Source organism: Oreochromis aureus, linkage group 12 (assembly GCF_013358895.1).
Source record: "Oreochromis aureus strain Israel breed Guangdong linkage group 12, ZZ_aureus, whole genome shotgun sequence".
Lineage (NCBI taxonomy): Eukaryota > Metazoa > Chordata > Actinopteri > Cichliformes > Cichlidae > Oreochromis > Oreochromis aureus.
In genome coordinates this window covers 37898184-37924747 of record NC_052953.1, presented here as the reverse complement: position 1 = coordinate 37924747, position 26564 = coordinate 37898184, and the positions used below count along the sequence as shown (strand labels likewise).

The following is a 26564-nucleotide window of genomic DNA, read 5'->3' as shown; positions in this document are numbered from 1 at the left end:
ACATGTTCAAGGCCATGAAATTACATTGTTACTGTGTAATAACATCTGTGTATGGACACGTTTTTTGGTCAAAGACAAGTAAAAACTCCTCGTAAAGAACCAAGTCAGACAGTGTGTTTCAATTCAGTTTTATTTATGTAGCACCAACTCACAACGGCCTCAAGGTGCTTTTTACAGTAAGGTAAAGACCTTACAAGTATTGCAGCCAAGGGTCTGTGTGTCATGTTACTGGGTTTGTATTTCTTGTTACATTCGGTTTGGTTCCTGTTTTTATTTAATTATTTTAGCCTCCCAAGGTGTTATCGATCTGTATTTCCTCCTTAAAATTGGTTATCTTGTGAGCAGCTGTGTTTCACTGCCTCTGTATCATGTTTAGTATGAGTCTTTTCTGATAGCTGGTTTTCTCTCCTGTCTTGTTTTTCACCCCAGTCTTCCATGTATAAACAGTGTTGTCCCTCTGTTGCTGTCAGAGCTTGTGTTTTTGTTTCCTGGTTGTTCACACAGCTTGGGCTCATTCTTTTGATTTACAGTTTTGATTTTCCTGGTGAACTTTATTCATAAATCTGAGAAGTTCACAGGGCAGAGATACTATTTACAGTTGGATTAGATTTGTGTTCATTTATGTATTATATAATATAATCCAGTGGTATTTCATCGAGATCTAAAAATATACATGAATTAAAATATTCCGAAGTGATCTCTTCTTTCTTTTCCAGCAGCATTCTGCCACAAAGCTTCTCGCCTGTGGGAATCAGTCTTTCCTAGTTGCTGCTATCTTGTGGCTGTACTCTGTATGACTATGATTCCACTGGTCTCTGTAGCATGATGTTGATCATGGGTGAGTACGAGTCCCATTAACAAAGGAGGGACCTGCTGAGTCGAGCAGCAGACTATATGCCACAAAACTAAATGTGGCAGTTTTGCTTTTGACTCTGACTCAAGGTCTTCCTCTCTCCCTACTTCCCTGTTTCCTTTTCAGATCTAATAAAGGTGGAAGCCCCTCCCCCCAACAAAAGAAAGGATGAAAGCACAGAACTAAGAGGCTGTGAGGCAGGGAGCCTCTTATTAACAGATTTGATATACTTCATCTCAGCTTGCCTTTCTGTAAGTCACAGCCCACCAATAACATTACCTGTGTACAGAATATTTCTGTTGTTTCACCACTCCAGTTAAGACAGTTTTTATTACTTGGATGTAAGATCCAATCTTTAGATTTAAAACTATGTAAATGCGTATGATTCCTCATGAGACTCAAACATGTATGTATAAAAGAGTTTCCACGATACTTTTGGACTATTGAATTAAACCAAAGGTCTGAACTCCCCACAAATCTTGTTTGATTTTTGGTGCTGTACAGATGCAACATTACAAAACATATTGTAGAAGGAAACTCCCTGTGACAGGGTGTTTTGTTCAGCTAAATGCTATGTTGTGCATTTAGCCATATCGTCAGCTCAGCTTCAGTTTTCTTTACCAGATATAAATGTTACCAAACAGCTCTGTATGTAATCTGTATGCAAATGAAAACTAACATGGGCTCCTGAGGGCCACAAACTCTCCTCAGCACTATCCAGAGCAGAGGAGCAGAAGACAGATGCAGTGCAGACTAGGGATGGGTATCGTTTAGGTTTTATCCGATACCGGTGCCAAACCGGTACTTTTGAAACGGTGCCGGTGCTCAAACGGTGCTCAAACCGGTGCTTAAAGAATGGAGAACACAAACTTTGTCCAAAAACCTCTCATGTTCAGCTGTTTTTTTTTTTGTAAAAAGATAACAATGTTAGCCTTTTCTGCAGCTATAGGGCATATATGGTCTCACTCTTGGCTGGAAGCAGTGCTTAAACAATGGAAAAAACACAAACTTTGTCCAAAAACCTCTCATGTTTAACTGTTTTCCACTTTTTCTTTGGTCATTTTAGCCTTTTTGGCCAGGGTGAAGGGAGTATCTGCCATCAAACAAGAAGACAGCCACATGTAACTACGACGGTGTTTGCTAGTTCACCTTACATGCATTAATGTAATAATGTGGTTAGCCTACTCAACGTTAATTACACACGAACAACATGAAGCTACTCACGCAGAGGAGAACGGCTGCTGCTGACATCATCATCCTCATCATTTCTGCTATGCTGACAGGGCTAGGGGCCAGGACTCTACTCTTTTGGGGGGATGTTGCTAACTCCAGGTCCGATAACAGGCACCACACCCGCAGTAGATGTGCACGGTGTGAGGTCTCGCAGCAAGCTATCAAACACGGCAAATTTCTCGGCTTTAAAAAAAAACGCTATGCGTCGCCAGGTGTTTCATCAGATTTGAGGTGTTACCTCCTTTGACAGTATCACAGTATCAGCTTAAAGCACTTGTTGCAGGCTGCTGAGTTTGCACCTTTTGCTGTGAAGTACAGCCAGACTTTTGACCGCTTCGCCTTGGACATTTTTAATCTGTAGCTCTGCTCTGAAAGAACGTACGTACCTGGCCCCGCCTACTATCCTCGGAAACGTAAAATGATTGGCTAGAATTGGCTCAGGAAAAAAAAAGCACCGAAATAAAGCACCGAAATGTGCGCTGCTTTTCGGTCTGGTTACTACCGTTTATGTCAGAACCGGTGCCATCATGGCACCGGACACCGGTACCCATCCCTAGTGCAGACTTTATGAATTCCTTCTCCACCTGCCCTCAGTTTAGGTTAAATCAGTATGATGTGGTGATAAAAGCACCTTAAATCCACTGAGTAATGTTGAGCTGACGTCTTTAGTTTTAGTAGCTTACCTTTTGAATTATTACCTTGGCTGATAACAGCCTGGGTTATACTCCCTCATGTTGCTGCCTGCAGGACATCTCTGATTGCACTGTTATAAAATGGTGTTGGTGAAAACCCAAATAAAAATGAAATCCTGCTCAATTCAAAGTCAGTCAATGAGGCATTTTAAAGCATGTGCTGCCTTACTGTAACACAGCTCAGTACCCAGCCATGCATCTTTGCATGCACTTACTCTTGTCTCTGCAATGCTCACATAAAATGGTGCTCTAGTCTATAAATCTTTGGTATAATCTTGTGCAGGTCTACCTCATGCTATCAAAAAACCAAAACAAACTGTGAGTCACTGCAGGATGAAGGCAAGACTTCTGCATGAATTTGGATGCCATAGTGTCTTTTGTACAAGCCAACTCTGAGTAGGTTTTGTGGTGAATCAACCTGCAGGGGCAGGCTTCTGATATCAGGGAGTGCTGTTTCCATAGAGGAAGGTTTGTTTGTTCTGTCTAGATGTGATATGTGTCTAAGTATCCACATGATTGCTAGGAAACGATGTTTCCAAGCAGAGCATTTCATTTTAACAAGGTGATCTGTATCATTCGCTGGCAGTGGTTTTAATATTGTGTCTGAATGCTTCACTCATATTAGAGTAAAAGGAAGCAACCTCTTTGTGACTAGCGAAACACGTGCTAGTCTCTCAGACAGATTAGAAAAATTTCTCAAATAACTGCTCCAATGCTTCCCGGTGCTCACATTTTGGTGATGTTTTGCACGTAAATCACTTTCTTGCAGAGACAGTACATCACTATTTGTGGAGGATTTCTGAATTTTAAATCTATTAGGTTCTTGCTGGATGCTGGTTACTGTGAATTTCTGTGTATGTGACAGTGGCACATTTGAGATTTTTCCCAGTTTATCAACGTTAATTGCTGTATTACTGTAACTGTCAGCTCAATCCCATACTAATATAAGTGATAGCATGCCAACTGTCATTTTATTGCCACCTTGTTGGACCAAAGTTGCTCTGAAGATGTTACCTGCCTGTGAGTAGCTGCCCACCTGGTCCTCTCCCCATCTTCTCAGCAATCATTTCAAAGGCAATAAGACTGCATCTTTATTTCACACGGTGGCAGTAATTTTGGTCATCCATTGATCTCCAACTGCTGTTTTCCCTTTTTACTGCAGTAAAAACAGCTCACAGCCAAAAAATACTTCAAGTAAAACTAAAATATGAGTTCTAGACCAAAGATAAAGGTAGACACAACCACAACCACATACTGGAGGATATGTGTCTGTCTGCCTGTGTTTACTTTACTGATGACATAAAAAAAAAAAAAAAACTGTATTGAATGGCTTTATTCCCCAACCCAAATCTATGAATTGAACTTGGAACAAAAGATAAGACAAGAAGCCTTTCACAGTGAAACATGTATTGTTTATATAGATACATCTACATCCATACATACACCCAGTCATAAGCATGGTCAGTTTCAGCCAATCACAAAACCACATAACGCAGAAACAACAAAACAAGGTAGGGTGTAATAAAGTGCTGCAAGTGCAAGTCTAGGCTCAAGTGTTTCACTCATAATAAATGTTAATTTTTAAAAGATGACAAATAACATTAAAGTAGCTGCACTGTACAATTAAAATCACACAGTTCAGCTACTCGGTTCATCCTCTCTCTGAAACAAAATGCTTTAGTTCCCTCCCCTTTTAACATTAAGCCCACTCTGAAATTATACAGAGAGAGAAAAAACAGAGGATTCTGAAATCTGAGTTTCTAGCTCGCAGCGATTACCTGTACATCCACTGAGCTCGTTATTTGGAAGTTTTAGCCATGCTTAATATGAACATTCACCACAGTATGTACGTAACAGTATATATGTAAGAGTTTATTACAGAAAATAAGGAGAAGCACGAAAGGTTCATTTAATGCGAATATTACATGTAATTTATTTACAGAGCCTTTACATCTATAAACTGGTTTTATATGTAAATGTGCCATTACAAGCTCTAACTTGGAATAATGTTGGTATCGAGTAGCGTTTTCAGACGGTCCTGATTAGGTGTTCACATCAGATAATAATGAGCATCATTTCAGATTTTTATGTTATGTCTGTGTTACCCATAAACCCTTGTACTTTGGGATAGTTTACAACAGTTGGTTTGGATTTCATTTTCACGCTTTAACAGCTTGAACCACAGCTCTGTTGGCACAGGACTAACAGGCATCTCGATGCTGCTGCCATGTTCCAGCAGCACAGTTCCCACCAATTAACCCAGTGGAAAGGAGGAAAAACACCACAGGTCAAATCATGAATATGCTGAGTGTGATCATATAAACCCCATCAGCTGTTTTCAGCCCATTGTCGAGCTTAAGACCTTCAACATGGTAACCAGAAAGCAGTCATACCGACTATAATTCCATTGTAACGTACAAACCAAGGCTCGTAACTATGACAGAAGAAAAACATGTCACCCCACCTCCCCAGCACCCCTACCAACCACAAACAAACCCAGAGAGCGAGCGCTCGGCTCCTTAGCAACAGTGGAGTAGGACTACAGTAACACGCCTGCTCCTAAAATCAGCATTTGGGTGTGGATCCATACTCAGAGGAACATTACAAAATGGGATTTCATTCAACACTGCACTATGTGGTTCCTCAGGGAGACGTGCTGAAAGACTTGAATTAGAGCAGGTAAGAGCAGAACTTTTATCATAGTTAGAAAGTTGCTGAAAGACAGTGTAATGAACTGTAACTCTAGCCACACACACATGCTTCTTGTTAAAATGCTGTAGATAACCCCGCAAGTCCAAGTCACTGAAACCAAAGGGCCAAATCCGTTCCAAAGGTGCATGCCGTCTGTTTTACTTTAAAATCCATGAGGCTGTTAAAGTAGGCTTGTAAAAACCTGCGTGAACCCCTGGCCAGGATTGTCCCAGGTTAGAAACGAACATCTGTCAAGTCTTCTTATACAAATGGTTATTCTCTAATCACAAGTCAGTCAGTCTACTGCTGACCACAAAATGCAGCGTTATCTAGATAGTGTCAGTTCACAGCAGCAGTCTTTTCAAGCTTCTTTATTTTGCAAGATAAAGGCCCCACATTATTAGAGAGAGGATCTGAACAATCGGATCATCCACTATTAGCAAGCACCTGGGAGAACAGGAAGAGGCCGTCTGCATGACCTAGGGTGAGGGAGGGGCACCCAGCTGTTACATGTGGTTGTGGTTAGGTAGCATTTTATTTCTTTTAGGACCATACTGAGTTACATACAGAAACAGAAGGATTACACACTGAACAACATGACAAAGAGGACACAAAGTACTGAAAGCTTACTTCTTTGTCTCAGCTTCTTCCATCTCAGCCTAGCATCCTCCTCTGTCACACCAACTCTCTGAATGTCCTCCTTCACTACATTTATGAACCTTTGCTGAGGTCTTCCTCTTTTCCTCCTGCCTCCATGTTCAACATGCTTTGTCTACTTTATCCTCCATCCCTCTTCTGCACATGTCCACACCATCTCAACCTTACCTCTCTAACTTAATCTTGACATCTTTAAATCTGCAACCTCCAGCTCAGTCTCCTGTCACTACAATCTTGTAAAGCTTACTTTCATTCCCTTATCTTTCACTTTTGCTGCTCTTGCTGTCACATCCCTAACACTTGTCTTCACCCACTCCACCCTCCCTGCACTGTCTTTCACTTTTCTTGTCTTGTCCATTGCTTTGACACCGGGCATTTAAATGTGACAAACATGCACAAAAATACAAAATCGGAAAAACTGGCAAATAATTTTTCACACCACTGTACTTTTCCACGCGCACACACACACACACACACACACACACACACACACACACACACACACACACACACACACACACACTCTCTTTGTCTTTGGCCAACAGTTTCCACTGGCACCCTACTGGCAAACAGCACCAGAGGCAAATCTAGTTAATCTAGATTTTCTTCTTGTTCTTTATGAACTCAATGTTTGATTTTCCAAAGAGTTTATGCCAGAGGTCCTTCCTGACACAACCCTGCCCATTTATCCAGGTTACGGAGCAGCCTGGGAACGCACTGGCTTGTGTCTACCACATTGGATTTTAAATTACAAGAACAATCACAAAAACCGTCACGTTGTGATTTAAAAACTCAGTTTAATTCAGTTCAAAACATTTTGATTTATACAGTGCCAAATCACGACAGTTGCCTAAAGGTGGTTTATATTGGAAGGTAAAGACCTAGCAATAATACAGAGAACCAAAATGACCAGAGCAAACATTTGGTAGCAGTGGGAAGGAAAAACTCCCTTTTAACAGGAAGAAACCTCCGGCAGAACCAGGCTCAGGGAGGGGCGGTAATCTGCCACAATCAGCTGGTGTCGAGGGAAGGAGACCGAACCAGAGACAGAACAGAGCTGCTAAATCAGATAAAAAGTCTGAGGCGTCAGAGAGAAACTTTGAGTAAGGATCGGGTGGAAAGTGGATAACAACAATTAAAACTGTTGTATGAGTTTCCCTGGTTAGGGTGGACGGAGTCAGACTTTCAAATGAACTAAAACTCTGAGTCTTTGGCTGATTAATAAGCTGGAGTGAAATATTGCAAAAAAAACACAAAAAAAGAAGACATGGATAGAATCAAGTATATCATTTATACATTTTGTCCATCAACAAATTATTACATACACATTCACATGTGACACACAATTTTTACATTTGTTTATATTTAATGGGGGGTTTTTTTATGTTTTTTTTTTTCAGTTCTCTTTCCAGAGTCCACAGACTTCCTGTCCAGACCCAAACAAACACAGATACATTTATTTAAAAAGTCTCATCAAACAATAGTCACTGTTTTTGAGATTGCAAATGAGCAATGACATCGTTTGCTCTCCACATGGACTGTTTACCTGGATACATGCAAAGTCTGCTCAAATTTGACTGGTCGATGAATTTCAGGCTGCAGATGGACTACAACAGGGAACCTTCTGGTACCAGTAACTTGTCTTTTGCCTGCCCATTCTGGATATTTATATACAGATATCTGTGTACAAAGATTACAACCAGAGGGTCCTTCTGGGTTAATCTAATCTAGCCCTCCCTGTTTACAATTATTTTTATCCCAGAGGTTGTGGGTTGACCCTGAGGTGATGCACACTCCTGAGTGTATTTTTGTTTTCGCTCCTCTCAGTCATGAGGTTTGGCTGGATGTAGGCTGACACTAGGAGAAATACAGATATCTGTGCGCAACAGACATCTGAGTAACTACCGCACTCGCTAAAGGTTTTAATTTTAATTCTTTGTCTAACAAATACCAGACGCATGTATCCATATGCAAACAAATTGATCTCATGACAAAAAGCAACATTGTGAATTAGTGAAGGAGTAAAAGAGTATGCATTCTTTGAAAGAAGCATAAGAGTAACTAAACTGATAATCAGTCAGTGAATTTGCTGTCTTGTTGTCAGTCATGTGTTATAATACATTTCATATTTTGGTTTACAGACTGTTGAATTTCATATATCAACATGTCATCTTGGCTCATTAGGGAAATTTTTAGTTTTGTGGGCATTTTACACAAATTTACACAAATGTTTTGTGGACCAAAAAATTACGTTTATTTGAAAATAACGTGCAGATGGAGCAGTAATGGTTGCATTCTCGACTTTTTACTATAAAGAAACAAACACACAAAAACATTTGGTCGAGTTGTTTAGTGTGCACAGGAAAACAAAATAAAACGTTTTTGTTTGTTTTTTTAATTGTTCATGACTTTTTGCATTGCTGAGAGACTTTAGATGAATAATTTAAGAATTTTAATTAATGCGGTACAGATGTCCCAGGCCCTGTGCACAGCCTACAGACTTCCTGTATGCAGAGTAAGAAATATTCAGGCCAGGCCATGTGGTTGACACATTATGTTGTAACATGTAAATCATGGTTTTACTCTGGGAATGCAGATTTTATATTTTTTAATGTTTCAGCTCTTACGAAGTTTGTTGCAGATTCTTAGAAGTATTTTTCTTCATGTAACTCCTTAATTTCATGAGAATTGTAAGGCCCATAAAAGTGCTTAATGTAATAGCGTTCAAAAACAAACCTAGTAAAGGTACAGTACATTTGATGCTCACTGCCTGTGTCCTGTCTGTCTTTGCAGTTAAACATGTTTGCTGACAGATGAATGACGGCAGGACTGTGATAGAGGTGAAAGCATGAATGACCACAGTGAGCAAAGAAGGAACTTTCAGTCCAAATCCTTTCAAGAGGGTACAGGACTCCACCTACTTCCACGTAGACTGAGGACTTCTACAGGCACGTGGCTTTCATCCAGAGACTCTGAGCGTTTGGGCCTGCAAGGTGACTACATGCAGTATCACTTTTAAAATATTGTGGATAATATACAAGTGCTCACATGGCCTCACTCCATGGTATCTAGCAGTTCTGCGTCCCATGCTGCTAACTTTATTTCTCAGTACCTTCCAGTAATTACAAATTCCTGCTTGGCTTCAACATTCTCAGTCACAGCCCCAAAACTCTGGAAGCTTCTCTCTCTTCAGATTAGATCATCTACCTCACTATCAGTCTTCAGTTCCCAAATGAAAACACACTTCTTTTCATTAGGCTGTTCAGCTTCAGACTAGCTGTAACGTACCGTGTCATTTTCTGCAGTGCATATCTTTTACTTTTATTATTTTGTTATTCTTGACTATAATTTATATATTATATTAGTTGCTATATTTTTACTCAATTTTTATTTTTATTACTTTTTCTTTGTAAATGATTTATATTGTTTGTTCGTTTGATTTGATTTTACTCATGGTGCAGGACCTTGGTCAAGTCTTGACAACATGCTGTCACTGCAGTCAGTGTTACACAGACCAGCTGCAGTGGAAAGATAAATATTCCTGTCATGTCATTCCATATTTTTTTTAATGCTGGTATTTGTTAGGTCATTCCATGTTATGTAACGTCACATGTTGCAGTGTTTTGTCACGGCTTTTTATTTGACGTCAAGGAACAAATCTGATCCACGACAGTTCCACCTGTATGTTACAAGACTACCACAGCACACCTTCAGCTGTGATTAACATTAAGTTTAGTTTCTATTCATTTTAGTTTACTTTTTAAAAATTTGAGCTTCCCCTTAAGAAGGAACTTACAAGATATTTATCTCAATGTGGACTATGATGGCGCCATCTCTCCAAGGTCTCCCTTTTCCTTAACATACCTATAAAGCCTGTATTGGTGGTGCATGTTCTTTGGCAGTGGCACATTGATAACTAACCATAACCCAATACATCATGTTGCCACCACCAAAGGAAAAGACAAGTGTACATATCAGGAGAATAAAAACTTGTTTTGTGCTGTTACTCCTGTTTGTTTTGTTAAATATTGTATATAATGTGATGAACAGTAATTTTCCAATTTTCTGTGACAGTGCAGGGGTACTGCTGCCCCCTCCTGCAGAGGCCCAGCAGTGGAAGGGTGATCCCACAGAGCAGAGGGGGAGGAAATGAGAAACTGTTCAGCAGCATCAGGGTGAGGCTGGAAAGCAGAGCAAAGCCAGCATCAAGGTCCAAAACTGGGAGCAGACCTGAGATGACCTCACAAAGTGGAGCTCCCACTGTGAGCCAAAGCAAAGATCCAGTCGATGAAAGAACAGGTGAATGAATCCACGTCCAGTGCTAATGACGTTAACAATGTGTTTTCAGTTTACACTTCACAGCAGGCACACAGCTTTCATTACATGTTACATTTGCTTAATTCTAGTGATTACTCTACTCTACACTAGATCCATAAATATGTTTGTTTAACAGGTGAAAATGACCTAAAAATGCTCCACACAACTCTATTTATTCTCACTTACACTTTGGTATGAATACAAATATTTTTTAAAAAGTTATTATTTCCTCAGCTTTTCTTGGCTCCATCATTATAAGATAACATGGGTCACACTAAAGTACAAATAGGACTGCAGCCTCCTTGCAACCAGGAAAAATGTGCGATTGCATTCAAGTGTTCATGTTCAGTGTTTCAGTGCAGTGATAAAAAGAGATGTTCACAGTTTTTCCCCATATCATAAAAACATTATTAAAAACATCTCATTCACAACTTGAGCCCATTCAGTCCCACATTAACAGCAGACTGATTCTGTCTTATTGTTGACCAATAAAGACAGAAACTGAATGTGGTCAGTTAACAAACCTGCTCCTTGTCTTCAAAGTAATTATTTCATTGACAATATAATGTCACAGATTTCCATTTGGGTATGCCACCTGGGGGAAAGGTCACAGCCTCTTCACATTCATCCATCCTATCTAGGCTTAGGCTTCAGTTAACGTCCCTCTGTTCATAGAAATGTTACCATTTGGATCAATCAATTATAAAAGTTCTTAAATGAAATCTCTAATGTCAAAATGAATCATTGGAAATGTAACCTTATGGTTTTAAAAATGTGATTTTTAAGCAAACTCAACCCTGACCCTAGTAAATGCTCTTTGAAGTAAGACATAGATGTCATTCAGATTCATGTATAGGTATTTAAGAAAGGTCTTTGATGTTCAGCTTCTATATTTTGATTGATGAAAATAAACCAGATCTGATTTGAGGATTTGATAAAACAAACACAATATTGTCTTTATTATTGAAAACTATCTGGTATTCATGTGTTTGGTTAATAATGATGGTAAAAGCTGCTGTTTTTTCACACTGCTAACCACTTAAAAGAGCTTTTTGATCAACACACATGCACACAAACACAACAGCTTCCATCTGCCTGTAAATTTCTATAATCATATCCAGACAACATGCGTATATGAATTCTTCTTCTGGCTTTGGAGAGAAACAGATGTTTGTGGTGACTTAAGCAAATAATCTAATTCATTGCCAACTGACATGAAAGTCTCTGTTTTGCATTCTTTCTCTATTATTCGACTGGCTTTGGTGTATTTGGATTAATGGATGTTTTTGCTGCAGTTTGGGTAATTGCCTTTTGGATATCCTCTAGTGATAAGCAGACACAGTTGTTCAGATGTAGTCATGCCCAATCTATCACCCAGATCAAGCGGTAAATGACATCTGCAGTGTAGATGTGTCTAAGTTCAAAGCTGCGTGTCTTAGAGTGATAAACTCTTTGAAACACACACTCTGCACAGAGACCTCGAGAACCCCCTGCGACAGCGAGAGGCCGGCTCGACACACGCATCCTGCTTCCACAAAGGTTTCAGAGCTCCATCTATATCTGCCTTCATCACTGTGTGAAGATGAGAAGCAGGACAGAGACGGACGGGACATAAGGTATGAGCACAGAGGCTGTTCTAAGTCATAGGAAACAATTAATCTGCATCACTTTCAGCTTTGTTTGGGATAAAAATTTGTAGTCTTCACCCTGCTTTCCCAAACAGGTCTCAGAAGTGATGTCAGTACGAGGGTGGGGAGACAAAAACTATTTTCCCAAGCAATTAGAGCAACTGCAGTGCATGGAAAGTCATGTCCGCTGGGCCTAAATGGGATTTGTTATATCCATGGCATTGTTCCATGCAACAAAGAAGGAAAAAAGGATAAAGTTACAGGATGTTTTATAAAAAGGAGCTCTGTGAAATAACAGTGCAGTGACAGGGAGAGACCCTGGGATTCACTGGAACTGGGTGTTTATTAAGCATTTACAACATTGTCTTGTTTTTCAGAGCCAAGTGCAGTACTCCCACACAGCCGGGTGTAAGCAGAATGACTGTATATTATTCCCATCAGTGCATTGTGTTCAGGAGATAGGAACTGATATTCAACCACGACAGAGTTGTATATAACATGAAACTGTATCACAAGAGGGTGTAGTATATCAACGTACCCAGAACTTAACCCTTAAGAACACCTACTTATTTATTTCAGTTTCTTCTTATTTATATTCTTATTTATGGAGGAAATCAGGAACATCTCAACACAGTTGCTGGTAAAATGCTGCCCCCTGCTGCTGTAAACGTTTTCATTACATTTCGCAAAGTATCATCAGTAAAAAACAAAAACTTCCAAAAGGAACGATGGAATTATTGCACCATTACATCCTGGCTAGCAACGTTTTATTCCAGATGTGGTGAAGATCAGTGACAAACTAAAAAACAAAACATTAGTTAGCTTTAAAAAATAGTCTAAAACATCTCGTAGGAACAGCTAAGGTATTCCTGCATATGCACACAAACATATACTATGCTCTATGTATCACGCACATTTATCATACTGGTTCAAACTGGGACGTATTCGTTGTGTTTCCTTGCAGGCATTTATCAGAGGAGACCAGCGCTGAAGAAGATGAGGTCAAACTAACCATCTCACACACATCACACACCAGTGAAGACGAGCCTAATCCAGGACTCAGCAATCCACAGCACAACACAGACACCAACTGATCACAGGGGATAACCTTCGGAGCCAGTTTAACTCAAAAGAATAACCACATGACCAGCACACACAAACACACAGGCTCCCTAATGAGGTGGTGTAGTTTCTTCTCAGAATATAGCATCAACGCTCTGCTCTGAGAGCCGGATGACCACTGATGGACGACGGTGTATATGCACCGCAGGGACACTTGAGAAAAGGTCAAATTAATGAGATCTCTGTGGACAACATGCCAGTGCAATACATATCACTGTTAGTGGAGCAGATTTCAAAATAAAACCTGGATAAATGACAGCTGTAGTGACGAGATGAGGCAAACGAGAAAAACGTAGAATGTGGAAAACGGAGAGCGCGAGAATGAAAAGAACAGGACACTGCTAACAAACCACGACCAAAGACTTGAGTTTAATAGAGCGATAGAAACCTCAGAGTTCACTGAAGTCATGTGATGAGCTGATCAAGCAGTTCCAGACTGCAAACAGTCACTTTGAAGGCCGTGTTAGTCAGGTGTGTTCACCTGTAACTACAGCTATATAGGTTTGTCAGTGATTTTACATTTTATTTTGTTATGCTCCACAGTCAGCTTTTCTTCCATTCACACGGATGTTGGACTTTTATCAGTTTTAGGATTCATGATTATTCAGTTTACCTGATTTACCTGATTATGTGTTTCGTGTTGTAATAACTGAGAAGCCATCAATGAATAGAAGAATTTGTGGATTATTTTGTTTCATTAAAGACATTTGTTTCTTAGTATAAAACAAAAAGCTCATTTAATTTACTTATATTTATAATAACAATGTGTGATGTTTCTGCGTCTGCAGTCCTTCTGGAAACAAATGATCCAAAGGCACCGGTACACAGTCCATAGTTGTCTGCTGACAGGCAGTCCACTATCAGCTACAGCTCCTGTTGTTGGTACACCTGTTGGTTATTGTTGTCACTGTTCTAACTTTAAGGCTTTATAAACCCAAGTGGACAAGTTACAGGTTATTGTAACTTCCCCGTGGCTCAGGGAATTGGGAAGCTCATCTGTAACCGGAAGGTTGCCAGTTCAATACCCCTGCTCTCTCTGTCCTGGTCGTTGTGTCCTTGGGCAAGACACTTTACCCTACCGCCTACTGGTGTTAGCCAGAGGGGCCGATGGCGCGATATGGCAGCCTCGCTTCACCAGTGTGTGAATGTGAGAGTGAATAAATAGTGGAATTGTAAAGCACTTTGGGTGCCTAGAAAAGCGCTATATAAATGCAGTCCATTATTATTATTGCTATATTTTAGTCTTTTAACATGAGAGTCAATAGGGACACACTGATGTGTCAGAAAACAAAGCCTGTTTTTCAGTCACTTGTCTTGTCCTCTCTTCTGTCAGGACAAGCAGGATGAGCAGTGTTTGATCGTTGATCATTCATGGCCGACGTAAAGTCAAAGTCATTTCTTTCCTTACAGCTAAAACAGCCGTCTGTAAAGTTTCTATCATGACTGTTTGCATCCATCCTGTAAATTACTGCCATCTTGTGGCTCAATAAAAAAGGCAGGCCAAACATGCATTTTCACATCTTATTTACATGAAATCTCTTGACTGACTAAACAAACTCAGTTTAAAGTCCCAATTATTCCAACAGCAGTGTGCAATGAATGAACTGGAGTTAAATTTCTTTTTTGTTTGATTTGTTAATTGTACAAAGAAAAACTTACTGGTTAAAACTAAAGTTCTCCTTTTAAGGTGATAGTATGTTATTGCTATCATCACTGCTGATTGTTAGTGTTAAAGTGTCTTTTATTAAGGATTCAACAAAACAACTGCAGGGACTGACTTGTTCAGTAAGAAGTGTGTGATTTTATGCCTTAAGCACACTGTAGAACAGAGCCAGACTGAGGCGTGCTGCAGTGTTCGTCGTCCTGCCTGCAATCTGCCGCATCTGTGTAGTGTCTTCTTGCTGGCCTCCTGTCGGCACACAGGTAGCAGATCGTGCACCACACACTGTGCTCTGGAGAGATCTGGGCACCACTGCTGCTGCGAAAGGGTCTCAGTGCACAGGAGCCTGTCAGCAGGAAGAAGGAACAACAGCTGGGAGCGACTCTCACTGACATACAAGCAGAAACAAGTATTTAGAGCAGATGAGAGCCCGAGCTTTAGGCTCACAGGGATTACTTCTACATCAGCTGATGGCATTACTGGAAACTTGGCTATGTTTATGTGAACATCTACGTTCCCCTCTCTCTGACAGAAGATGTGGAAGAAACTATAAAAAACTCTTTTAAACAAAACTTTGCACAGAGAAATTAAATGAGCATATGGCCTGATGTTTGGACTCTGTTACTTGTATACACTCTCAGTATTTGCTTTGTATCACTTTCATCTTGAACAGTCATGAACTTTGACATCTGATCTACAATAAACATCATCACTAAATGTTGTTTTTAATCCAAGCAACACTTTCATGCTCCTGCTGAGGAGTGAACATGATTATAAAATGTAACAAAATACTTCATTTTGTTATATTTTGTAAGTTGTTAGGTTTGGATTACTTATTGGATTCGAACCATTACCAAAGAGGAAGTATGCAGCTCCACTGAAGGAGAGGATGATGAGGAAGATGGTGCCTAGACCCAGATCTCCCACAGCACAGGCATTTGGACAAGCACAGAGGCTCTCCACCCAGATCTGCAGGGGCTCCCTGCTGTTCAGGCTCTGCTCTTGGATGATAGACGTGGACTGATTTGGATTACAGTGGTAATGCACGACTGTCATTGGGTCCTTGTTGTGAGCTGAGACATGAGTAGAAAAAGAAGGGGTTGGCTGTCGGGTCATAGCAGCACAGTAGCGAACGTCTGTATGTGTTGGATGAGTGTGTTAGTGAGGCTCACCAAAGTAGGAGACAGACAGCAGCTTTAGTGTGTCGTTGTAGTGGAACTCATTCCCTTCATGGTTTCCATAGTTGATATACTGGCTGATGTGTCCGCCGAGCCTGTGATCCCTGTTCACACAAGAACAACAGAGGATGGTTGGATTGAGGCACCTTTTGAACTTCATTTTTTAAAACATGTACTTTTCAAAGAGTTTATTACATGCCCACTCAGGTGGACAACTGATGTGTATGGAGAGACACATCAGTGTCCAATGTAGTGGTTTATGTTAAGTATACCATCAACACTGACACAAATACAAGGAAACAGCCTTTGAATAGCTGACCACTGTAGTGACCACTCTGAGTGAAAGGGTCAAGTATCTCGGGGTCTTGTTTCGAGTGACGGGAGATCGACAGACGGTTTGGTGCTGGTGCTGCAGTGATGCAGACGCTGTACTGGTCAGTCGTGGTGAAGACAGAGCTGAGTGTAAAAGCAAAGCTCTCAATTTACCGGTCGATCTACGTCCCTACCCTCACCTATGGTCACGAGCTGTGAGTAGTGACTGAAAGAACGAGCTCGTGGATACAAGAGGTGGACATGGAGCTTCCTCTGAAGGGTGGCTGGCCTCTCCCTTAGAGATAGGGTGAGGAGTTCAGCCATCAGGGAGGGGCTCAGAGTAGAGCCGCTGCTCCTCCACATCGAAAGGAGCCAGTTGAGGTGATTCGGGTATCTGACAAGGATGCCTCCTGAGCAAGGCAGACCCAGGACACGCTGCAGAGATGATATCTCTGGCCGGGAACGCCTTGGTGTTTCCCCGACAAGCCGGAGGAGGTGGGGAGAGGGAGGTCTGGGCTTCTCTGTTTAGGCTGCTGCCCCTGCATCCCTGGTCCGGATAAGAGGAAGAAGATGGATGGAGATTTCAAAGTGGTTTTCATTCTTTATTAGTGTTTGCAAAGATTTTACCAGGTAGGTACTAACTTTACCTCACTCACTAACATGCTACACGACAAGCAGTTAAAGAACTACTTTCACCTCTCATTGTTAGTACTTTGAGCTACTGCACTTTGCAACTTTTCAGTTTACCTGTACTGAAATAATGCTACAGTGTCGATACACACACAACACTCACAGCATTGGACTGAAAGACTTCAACTCTAACCTGACAACATTTATGGGGAAAAAACCACTCGCCTTCATCACAAATGATCAAACATCACTTTAAGAGGATTTAGAGGAAACAGGTTGTTTAAATTATCAGATGGAGACTTTTGTGAATTCAGTTTAAAAAATTAAAAGAGTAAAGAAAGAGGCAACAATTAGTCTACAACTGCATATTTACAATGGCTAGAAAAAACACATCCCATTAGAGCTGAGGGTTTAAGGGGGCTAAAATATAAAGAAACGAGAGGTGGGTTGAGATTTTTGCACAATATTGTACATTCATCTCCTCAGTAAGACTCTGAAGGAAAGAGATGACTTCTATAAGACTATAACATCACTCAGTAAATTCCTTTAACTGGGCCTTTTTTACCCCCAAACACACTGTGCTGTGATCTTAGTCAGCAGCTGCACAGCCTCTTGAGTCACAACATGGTGTAGATTTCAGGGGGGAGTGCTGGGGACACACTCCCCCAATATTTAGAACACATACATTTACAACAGATGAACTACTACAACAGTCCTCGGTGAGCAATAGGAGGATGTAATGAGCAGTGTTTGGAAAGATTTTCAAGGTTCTTTGAGCTATTAAAATGGTGTTTAGAAAATAAAATACATTTGCTATAGCTGAACATGCACATTCATGAAGACACAAGACAAGCCTGATGTTAGACATAAACAGTCAGCTCGGTGCATAACCATCCCTGGAATGATGAAAACACAAAACAGCACAACAGAGTCAAACATGTTTACAAAATAGGACAATCAGGATAAAATTACCTGAGCAACCTGCACAGAATTTTTTTAAGCAATCCAGAACAGAGAAACTCACAGCAGTATTTTCCAGTTTATGTCAGGTAATGCTAATATTGTTTGAGCATGCGTTCCTTTAAAGACATCAATACTGATGTTGGAAAAGGTCAAATGGTGCATTAACAACTAGAATGTGGGAAAATAGGTGTCTTATAGTTAAAATTTCCTGTGCGAGACGTAAGACAGCCTTTAGTGCTCCAGAGAAAACCTATGCTCACATTCACAAAGCAGGTCTACAACTATGGAAGAAAGATGTTTAATGTTTTTCTTAGAAAGTCTGAAAACGCTGAAAAGCTGTGAGTCACTGCCTTGTTTTTGTGTTTCCTTTACATAAATCAAGACGTTTCCTTCAGAAATGACTGCAGAGTGAAGGAAGCGAAGTGTCTACAGCTCAACATTTCCTGGGATTGGATCCACACACAATGTACAAAGGAAGCCTTAATCAATGGTGGAAACCACTGGAGGTTATTGGAATGTTTACCAGAGGTTGAAACAGTCTGGTGAGGACTGTTCACAGCTCAAATTCACAGAGAGACGTGCTGCAACGAATACAGTCTCCAGAAACAGTTGGTGTGACATAAATCTACATGGTTGCTATAGTAATGCGTCTGTTCTACCTGACAATGAGGCACGCTGCGACATCGGTGCAGTCACTTCCTATGAAGTCATCTGGCAGGGAGAAATGCTGGCATGGGCTGAAGGACAGGAGGACCTCTCTGTCCACCGGGACCACACTGCCTGCTGCCACGGGCTTCAAACGACCCAGGAAACCATCTGCATCTCCCATAGCCTTCAGGTTTATAACTCCGCTGCCATTCTCCATGATGCATTTGCAGCTGTTGACTCTGAAGCAGCCTGCCTTGTTAGCCGATCTCCCACGAGAGGAGGCAGTCGAGCAAAACAGGCCCAAACAAACAGATAGTGTGAGGAAGACAGTGTTAGGAATCATACTGACAGTGTGAGCCGCAGCAGTGGACAAGGGCGAGTTATGTGCTGTGAGGTACCTAAAGTGTAGCTGACAGTATGGTGAGGGTAGAAAAGTAATTAGAGTAAAGGTGATTACCATTCCTCACATTCCTAAGACTCACTAAGCTCAGATTAATGCCTCTACATACACAGAAATACACACAGACAAGCTTGGTGTCCTCATGGAAGAATTCCATCATCACACATTAAAACCATTTTCCTAACTTTATGTACACAGTAGACCAGCACTGATACAATGCATACTTCACAGGACCTGTGAAGGTATCCTGGCTTCAAGAGATTAGCACCAGTTAGTACTATTAGAGGTGCTAATTATTAATATTGCAGGCTCTTTACAGTATAAAGCGCCTTGAGGCAACTGTGGCTGTGATTTGGTGCTATACAAATAAGATTTAATTGAATTAAACTGAACTGAACCTGTGAACAAGGTAGAGCTTCTATAGAGAGATAGAGTGTGGATTTGTCAATCAAACACATCCAACAGATGCTGAATTTATTGAGATCGATGGAATCTGTAGACAGTGTTGGGGAGTAACGGAATACATGTACCGGCGTTACGTATTTAAAAGTACAAAATATGAGTAACGGACCTGTTTTATATACATGCAGAACAGTTTTCTATACGAGATCGCTGCAAAAAGTGCAGCCTTACCTAATGTCCACCCTACTGTTACTCATTTTATATTTATATTTAAAAATCTAGTTGTTATTAGTATGGCAAGTAACCTTCAGTAATAGTCATAAATCACAGAGCAATAGTACATTCATGTAGTTGTAGCTTGATAATATATTAAGTAACCCTAAGTATTCCGTTACGTTACTCAAAGAGAGTAACGTAACGGAATACGTTACAAAATACATTTTGGGGCATGTAATCTGTAATCTGTAGTGGAATACATTTTAAAAGTAACCTTCCCAACACTGTCTGTAGATAATACGAAGAGCTTGTCTTCATGTTCCTCAAACCATTCCCGAACAATGTTTTCAGTACAGCAGGGAGTATTATCCTCCTGAAAGAAGCTGCTTGCACCAGGGAACATCACTGACATCAAGGGTTAGACAGTTGTTTAGATAAGTTGTACGTGTAAAGTCACATCAGCATGAAAGCCAGCACCCAAAGTACATGAAGCAGGTGGTCCAGGAGCTGCATGTCATCAATTTTTGCCTTTTGTATTAATTCTATACCATCTCAGTCTGATATGAATTGGTGATTGTCTTCTCAGATCTATTTGAATGTGCGTGTCTGTTTGTGGCAGAAATCATGTTGCCCTAAAAAACCCCCACAAAGTTAAATGGTTGTATAACTTTAAATAGTTCAAGTTCATATATTGTGAGGCACTGTTTGCTGACTAATGGTATACATATACGTCCCCAAACATCGTGTACCAGCTCCAGTAAAATATGTTATTGGCAGCAGTGAGACTTCCAGCGTTGTGCCACTTAACCCAGCACCATCACTGAGCTGCTTTTGGTAGACATGATAGATCTGATACTGAGCAGGTGCTACGACTCAGTTGTCCGTAGTTGCCACAGTGCCTCTGAAATAAAGACTGTTCACAAATTCATAGCACGAGCCATTCGTATTTGGGATGTTACTGCGCTGAGTGTGCTGCCCTCTAGTGGTCCTTTTGGCTATACACAGGTCATTAGATTAATACGCAACACAAAATGTCCCTTTGAATTGCTGTTGAAATTAACTTCAGGTATCTCCTTTTTGAACCCCCCACCAAAACAAAAAACCAAACCCATTGGGTTCAAAAATGAGATTTTCCCCATTTAAACAAGCCCACTATGCAAGTCCTGGATAGTTCAGAAAAAAGTGATTCGAGCTCCACAGTAGAGACTGTTCAAATGAGGAGCAGAGCCTACTTTTATTTTTAAGAGGCTCCAGACAAAACAAGCCAAATAATCCCTCTGACTGTAACAAAGACACTAAAGAGCAGGCGCACACTTCTGAAACGTTACTATAACATATAAACATGGCCTGGTTCATGTATGCATGCAAGTGTTTATGGAGAAACAACACAAACAGTATTTTCCACAGATTTTATTTTGTTACTAGAAAATGCCTCTAAGCTTTGACGGCATATTTGCGGATTGAGTAGAGGAGGTCTTTCTTCTGCTGTTTCTTGGTGCGCAGGCTCTCTTCGTGCTTGTTGAGCCGGCGGCGCAGAGCTCTGGTCTTCTTGGGTCTCAGATCCAGGGGCTTGTACTTCTTGCCCTGCAAAAACAGTCACGTTTCAGTCAAACTATAAAGCATAAATCACAATCAAAAATCCATCTGCAAACACGGGTGTGTCAGGTTTTAGAGAGAAAAATGTTTTGTGTGAGGGTTCACTGCAAACAACTCAGCATGGCTGCATTAATGCATCAAAACATCACACTGTGATTACACTTGACTAAAACTTACAACATGTAAGAGTGAACAATGAGTGATACAGGAGAAGTTCCTAAACGTTACTCTGGCTAATGTCAGAGTAGGATTTACAGGATTTATACCCTGTGTTTAAAACAAACAAAAACACTATTACACATCTCTTCAATCTTAAAGCCTGGATTAAATGGAGAAAAGTCAGTAATCTTGTTGTTAATAACAGTGATTACTTTTTTTAGTCAAAAAAACAATGTTAACTGTTATAAATTTATGTTGGTGGAAACAAACTTCATTTTTTCAAATTGTGGTAACAAAAACATTAATTTAATTAACTTGTAATTCTTACTGGCATGAAGAGCAGGCAAATCACAATCACGGTCGTACCTTGTTTAGAATTCTCACTTGTTAATATCAAATACAGTCACAAGTAATTTTGGTAATCAGCTGCAATGCATCAGCAAGAATCGAAGGAGAAGAGTGAAGTAGGCAGATGTTAGTGGGTTTAACATGGGAACAGCTGGAGGCGCTCACCTTGTAGAACTTCCTCAAGTTCTCCTTCTGTGTCTGGTTGATTACAGTCAGGACTCTGGCGATGGACTTGCGAACAACACGGCTGTGAAGAATAAACAGGAAAATCAGCCGTGCAACCACTTAGGAAAGTGTCCAAGACAAGAGCACATAAGCTGTTTTAATATACTTAAAAAAAAAAAAAAACTACAACTGTGCCTGCAATGTTTCTAACAAATCTCTTGTTGTGTATGCGTTTCAGGTCAGGCAACAAAAACAAAGTGAACCACATGTCAATGTACAAACAAGCTTTTAAAATACTGGACCAAAGTCAATGAAATTGCCGATGTTAAGGCAAAAATGAAGACTTAAAGACAAATCCGTGGGTCTTTAAACAATAATTTTTGGTTATATTGTTTCTTCATTTGTTCTTCTTAGCTTTTGAGTCATTGTTCATATTCACCCTCAGGTATTTCAATTACACATTTTAATAGAATATTGCTTCCTAAACACCTTAAAAGGGACATGGCCAACAACTCAGCCAGAGCTAAAAGTCTGAGCAGTCACATGTTATTGAATCAACATCCATATAAAATTCTGTTAAACTAAATGCAAATTTCTTTAGATGGGGTTACCTATAGCAAAGAAAAGTATCCCCAGGATAACTCTTTCATTGTGTGTGCCAACTCTGAACTTGCTGACTTCCATTGGCCATCCATTACTTATTCTGTACTTCTTTAAGTGTCAGCACTGAGCCGTCAATGGAATCCAAACCTATTAGCTAGATTAACCCAGCGAAACAACAGCAGAACTGAACATTTCTCATTACCTTACAACTGTGGTTGGGAAATTATTTACTCAAGTTCTATCAGATGGTAAATGAGTCACATCCCATGCATCCCTGACTCTGGTCAGTCTAGTATCTGTATCTGACCAGTTAAGGCTCATCTGGTTTGGTTCAGTAGGAGGAAGCTGCGCTTGAGATTTGGATTTATGTTCAGTACTCACATCTTGGAGAGTTTGGAAGCAGCTCCCCCAGTAACCTTGGCCACTCGCAGCTGGGACAACTCATTTTTCAGGTCGTCGAGCTGCTTTAGCAGCTCCTCCTTCTTCTTGCCCCGCAGATCTCTTGCCTTGATTTTGGCCTGAATCACAGAAAACAAGCAAACACATTTTAAGGAGAGCATGGGCATCTAACACGCCATCAGTTCGGCTAACATTCACAAGTCAAGACGAGCTAACATTAACATCATCCGTACGTTACACATTCGCATTACTTAGGGGAAATATTCAAGCTATTTGCTACCAGTATTAACAAGGATACGTTATTTGTACCAAATGTTTCAGTTAAACTACGCAGCTGTAGTAGCTACTTGTCGCTATTTTTTCCACTAGCTTCAGGTTAGCAACTGAGCTGAGCGGCGCTGGTCGGTACTAGCGCTCCGTAATAAATCATTTTATTCTATTCTGGTAGCAGCCTACCTATCAACATACGCACTAACAAGTACCCAAGAAGTTTATAAACGCATATAGCACGAAACAGACGGGTTTCTGCGGCTCTTAAAGACCAAAATTTGGCAGTTAATCGAAGAGTGAGAGCTCCCCACCATGTTCCTTTTCGCTGCTCCGTCGGAAAGGCCGGACGCACCGCGTGCTCACAAAAAGCAGTTTCCGGAGATTTTTTTCTTCGTCATTTCAGTGTCTCACCGTGCAAACAGCGCCACCGTGGCGCGGAGGACTCAACAACAAACCCACTCACGCAGTACAATCGCTTCCAGTGGAACACTCCTCCGGAGCAAAACTGGTACAAACAAATGAAAGGAGAAAACACTTTTATATAACTTTCATATAATCACAGACCAAATTAAGCCGCTAAACCAAAAATGTACAACTGTATTATTGTATTATTTTCATTTTCAGACCAACAAGTCTACAAAGAGGCACGCCAATCTCTGGTTAAAGGCATAAAAGAAGCCAAGCGCAAATACAAACAGCGCATCAAGGAACACTTTAACACAAAGAATTCCAGAAACATGTGGCAGGAGATCAAGACACTCACTGGCTACAAAGACAGTCGCACACAAACCAACTCCCCAGACATCACCTTACCTGACACCCTAAACCATTTCTTCGCCCGCTTTGACCAAGAAAACAGGGACACCATCACCCATCCTGCCGTTACAGAGAGGGACGACGCTCCCATCCAGCTGGAGCAGCACCAGGTCAGAGCCACACTGCGCAGAGTCAACGCGAGGAAAGCAGCTGGTCCTGACGGTGTAGCCGGTAGAGTGCTTAAAGCATGTGCAGACCAACTAGCAGAGGTTTTCACCACCATCTTCAACCTCTCACTGCTACAGTCTGTAGTACCATCCTGCCTTAAGTCAGCCACCATCGTTCCAGTGCCCAAGAAGAACACAGTGAGCTGCTTGAATGACTATCGTCCAGTTGCTTTAACACCCATAATTGCCAAATGTTTCAACAGCTCATCATGTCACACATTAAAGCTGCCATCCCTGCAGACCTCGATCCACACCAGTTTGCATACAGGGCAAACAGGTCGACAGAGGATGCCATAATAACAGCTCTTCACACAGCCCTCACACACCTGGACTGTAGTAACACCTATGTGAGAATGCTGTTTGTGGACTTCAGCTCTGCCTTCAATACAGTTCAACCCCACAAACTGGTTAATAAACTAAGCAACTTAGGACTCAGCAGCTCACTGTGCAGCTGGATACTGGACTTCCTGAGCAACAGATCCCAGAACGTAAGAATGGGAGAGCACACCTCCTCCACCCTCATTCTGAATGTGGGTGTCCCACAGGGTGTGTCCTCAGTCCCCTCTTATACTCACTTTTCACCCATGACTGTTCACCAATCCACACCAGTAACACCATTATAAAATTTGCTGATGACACCACTGTCATAGGACTGATCGACAACAACGATGATTCAGCCTACAGAGAGGAGGTTCAGCATCTGAACCAATGGTGTGACGACAACAACCTGCATCTGAACACAGCCAAGACCAAGGAGATGGTAATCGACTTCAGAAGAACAAAGCGATCTGAGCACTCTATCCTCTACATTGATGGGGAGGAGGTAGAAAGGGTAGAAAGCTTTAAGTTCCTCGGAGTCCACATCTCGGCCGACCTTACCTGGTCCACAAACATCTCCCACCAGGTAGGGAAAGCACAACAAAGGCTGTACTTCCTCAGGAAACTACGTCAGGCCCAATTACCCCAAAGACTGCTAGTAAACTTCTACCGCTCCACCATTGAGAGCCTTCTGACTTACTGCTGCACACTCTGGTTCAACTGCTGCACTGCGGAGGACAAGAGGAAACTGCAGCGGTGGTGAGGGCAGCAGAGCGGGCAATCGGCACTTCACTAACCCCCTCAGAGACATCTATACTGGCAGACTTCAGCAGAAAGCCAGCATCATCATCAAAGACCCCTCGCACCCTGGACACTCACTTCCCCCTTCCCTCTGGTAAACGCTACAGGTCCATCAGGTCGAAGACAAACAGACTCAACAGAAGTTTTTACCCACAGGCTGTCAAACATGCCCTACCTCCACCCTGATTGGAGGATAACTGCACTGCCAACACTCATGGACATTACACTTTATTTATAAATCGTATTTCTGTTTATACTTCAATGCAACCAACACCTTTACCTCTTTAAACTGTATTTATTATAACATTATTTAGTATAGTTCCAGCTGGGCTGTAGGCAGGTGCTGTTTTTCAAACCCAACTAATCAGCCAAACTACTTCACAAAGAGGGCTCTAGACTACGTGATCCTTTAATTTACCTTTAAGTTTAGCTTAATTGTTTACTGCTAGGAAAAAAACCCTGACACATCAGTTTTCCCCGGTATAACTCCAAAACCATCATCTGCATGGTCATCAGGGGCACCTCCAGAACTCTTTCATACTTGAAAAATATGGCAAAAAAGAGAGAAAGAATTATTTGTCTGGTTAATTTCCTATTAAAGTTGAAATCACTGAAAACAGGTACATATGAAAACCAAATAATAATAATAAATAACAGGTTAATGTTTCAGCTCATTGCACGATGATCTGCTCTGTCTTGTGCTTAAGTGTATTAGAATTATTACAAACATAGGACAGTCTTGCTGGGGGGAGTGAATCTGAACGGGGTCTGGCTAATTGTAGATGACCAAAAATAGGCACCGTGAATCCACCTTAGTTTATAAATTGTGGACACAGGATTCTAATCTGTGTGGGTTTGCATTTTTTTTTCAATTTCAATTTTTCTTTAAAGGGATAACAAAGAGGCAGAAAAAACACTGAAGCTTTATAAGTTCAAACCATCACTGCAGTTCCTCTAGTGTCCACTTCTACCACTAAAAGGAAGTCAGACCATGAAGTGTCCCATTTTCAAATGCCAGTTTTACAGCATTGGAAAGCCTTTGGATTAACACCACCATAACACATACAGTTTTTGTTTTTTCATAAATTGGTTATTGGAATACTGATATAACAGTTAGCAGCATGCTAACAACTGTAGCTGATGGCACTCTACCAACTGAACTACAAGGATCACAAAACTGGAGATATTTTAATGGATTATCTGATGGATTTTATCTTGTCTGGTACCAATCAGCTTGTTCTTCAGTTCTGATAAGGAAAGCTTTTGTATTTCATTATCGTTTTACTTGTTTAGTGTTTACTTGTAATCATTAACAGGAAT

General features: G+C 40.9%; 3 protein-coding genes across 4 annotated transcripts in view; 1 reads left to right on the top strand and 2 right to left on the bottom strand.

The window, feature by feature from the left end:
• LOC120443059 overlaps positions 1-14302 on the top strand; it is a 51923-nt gene extending 37621 nt beyond the window's left edge. Inside the window, exons 1-5 of one of the 2 annotated variants that reach the window (XM_039620750.1) lie at positions 5318-5457; positions 8920-9119; positions 10201-10425; positions 11918-12059; positions 13036-14302. In XM_039620750.1, the coding sequence (XP_039476684.1) occupies positions 8975-9119; positions 10201-10425; positions 11918-12059; positions 13036-13165 (642 nt within the window). In that variant the 5' untranslated portion in view covers positions 5318-5457; positions 8920-8974 and the 3' untranslated portion in view covers positions 13166-14302. Of the gene's footprint in view, positions 1-5317; positions 5458-8919; positions 9120-10200; positions 10426-11917; positions 12060-13035 lie in introns of those variants that run through there. The other variant, XM_039620751.1, reaches the window with a different exon arrangement.
• A 1-nt stretch (position 14303) lies between these two features.
• On the bottom strand, positions 14304-19513 carry LOC116327392. The gene is made up of 4 exons (XM_031748975.2): positions 18596-19513; positions 16026-16135; positions 15708-15926; positions 14304-15199 (listed from the first exon to the last, which is right to left on the bottom strand). Exons 1-4 carry the CDS (start codon positions 19042-19044, stop codon positions 15003-15005), a joined length of 975 nt encoding a protein of 324 aa, XP_031604835.2. The 5' UTR covers positions 19045-19513; the 3' UTR covers positions 14304-15002.
• Positions 19514-20996: 1483 nt separating this feature from the next.
• Positions 20997-23597, bottom strand: rpl35 (ribosomal protein L35). The gene is made up of 4 exons (XM_031748974.2): positions 23454-23597; positions 22855-22991; positions 21871-21952; positions 20997-21186 (listed from the first exon to the last, which is right to left on the bottom strand). The coding sequence occupies exons 1-4, from the start codon at positions 23454-23456 to the stop codon at positions 21037-21039; spliced, it is 372 nt and encodes a 123-aa protein (XP_031604834.1). The 5' UTR covers positions 23457-23597; the 3' UTR covers positions 20997-21036.
• Positions 23598-26564: the final 2967 nt, after the last annotated feature.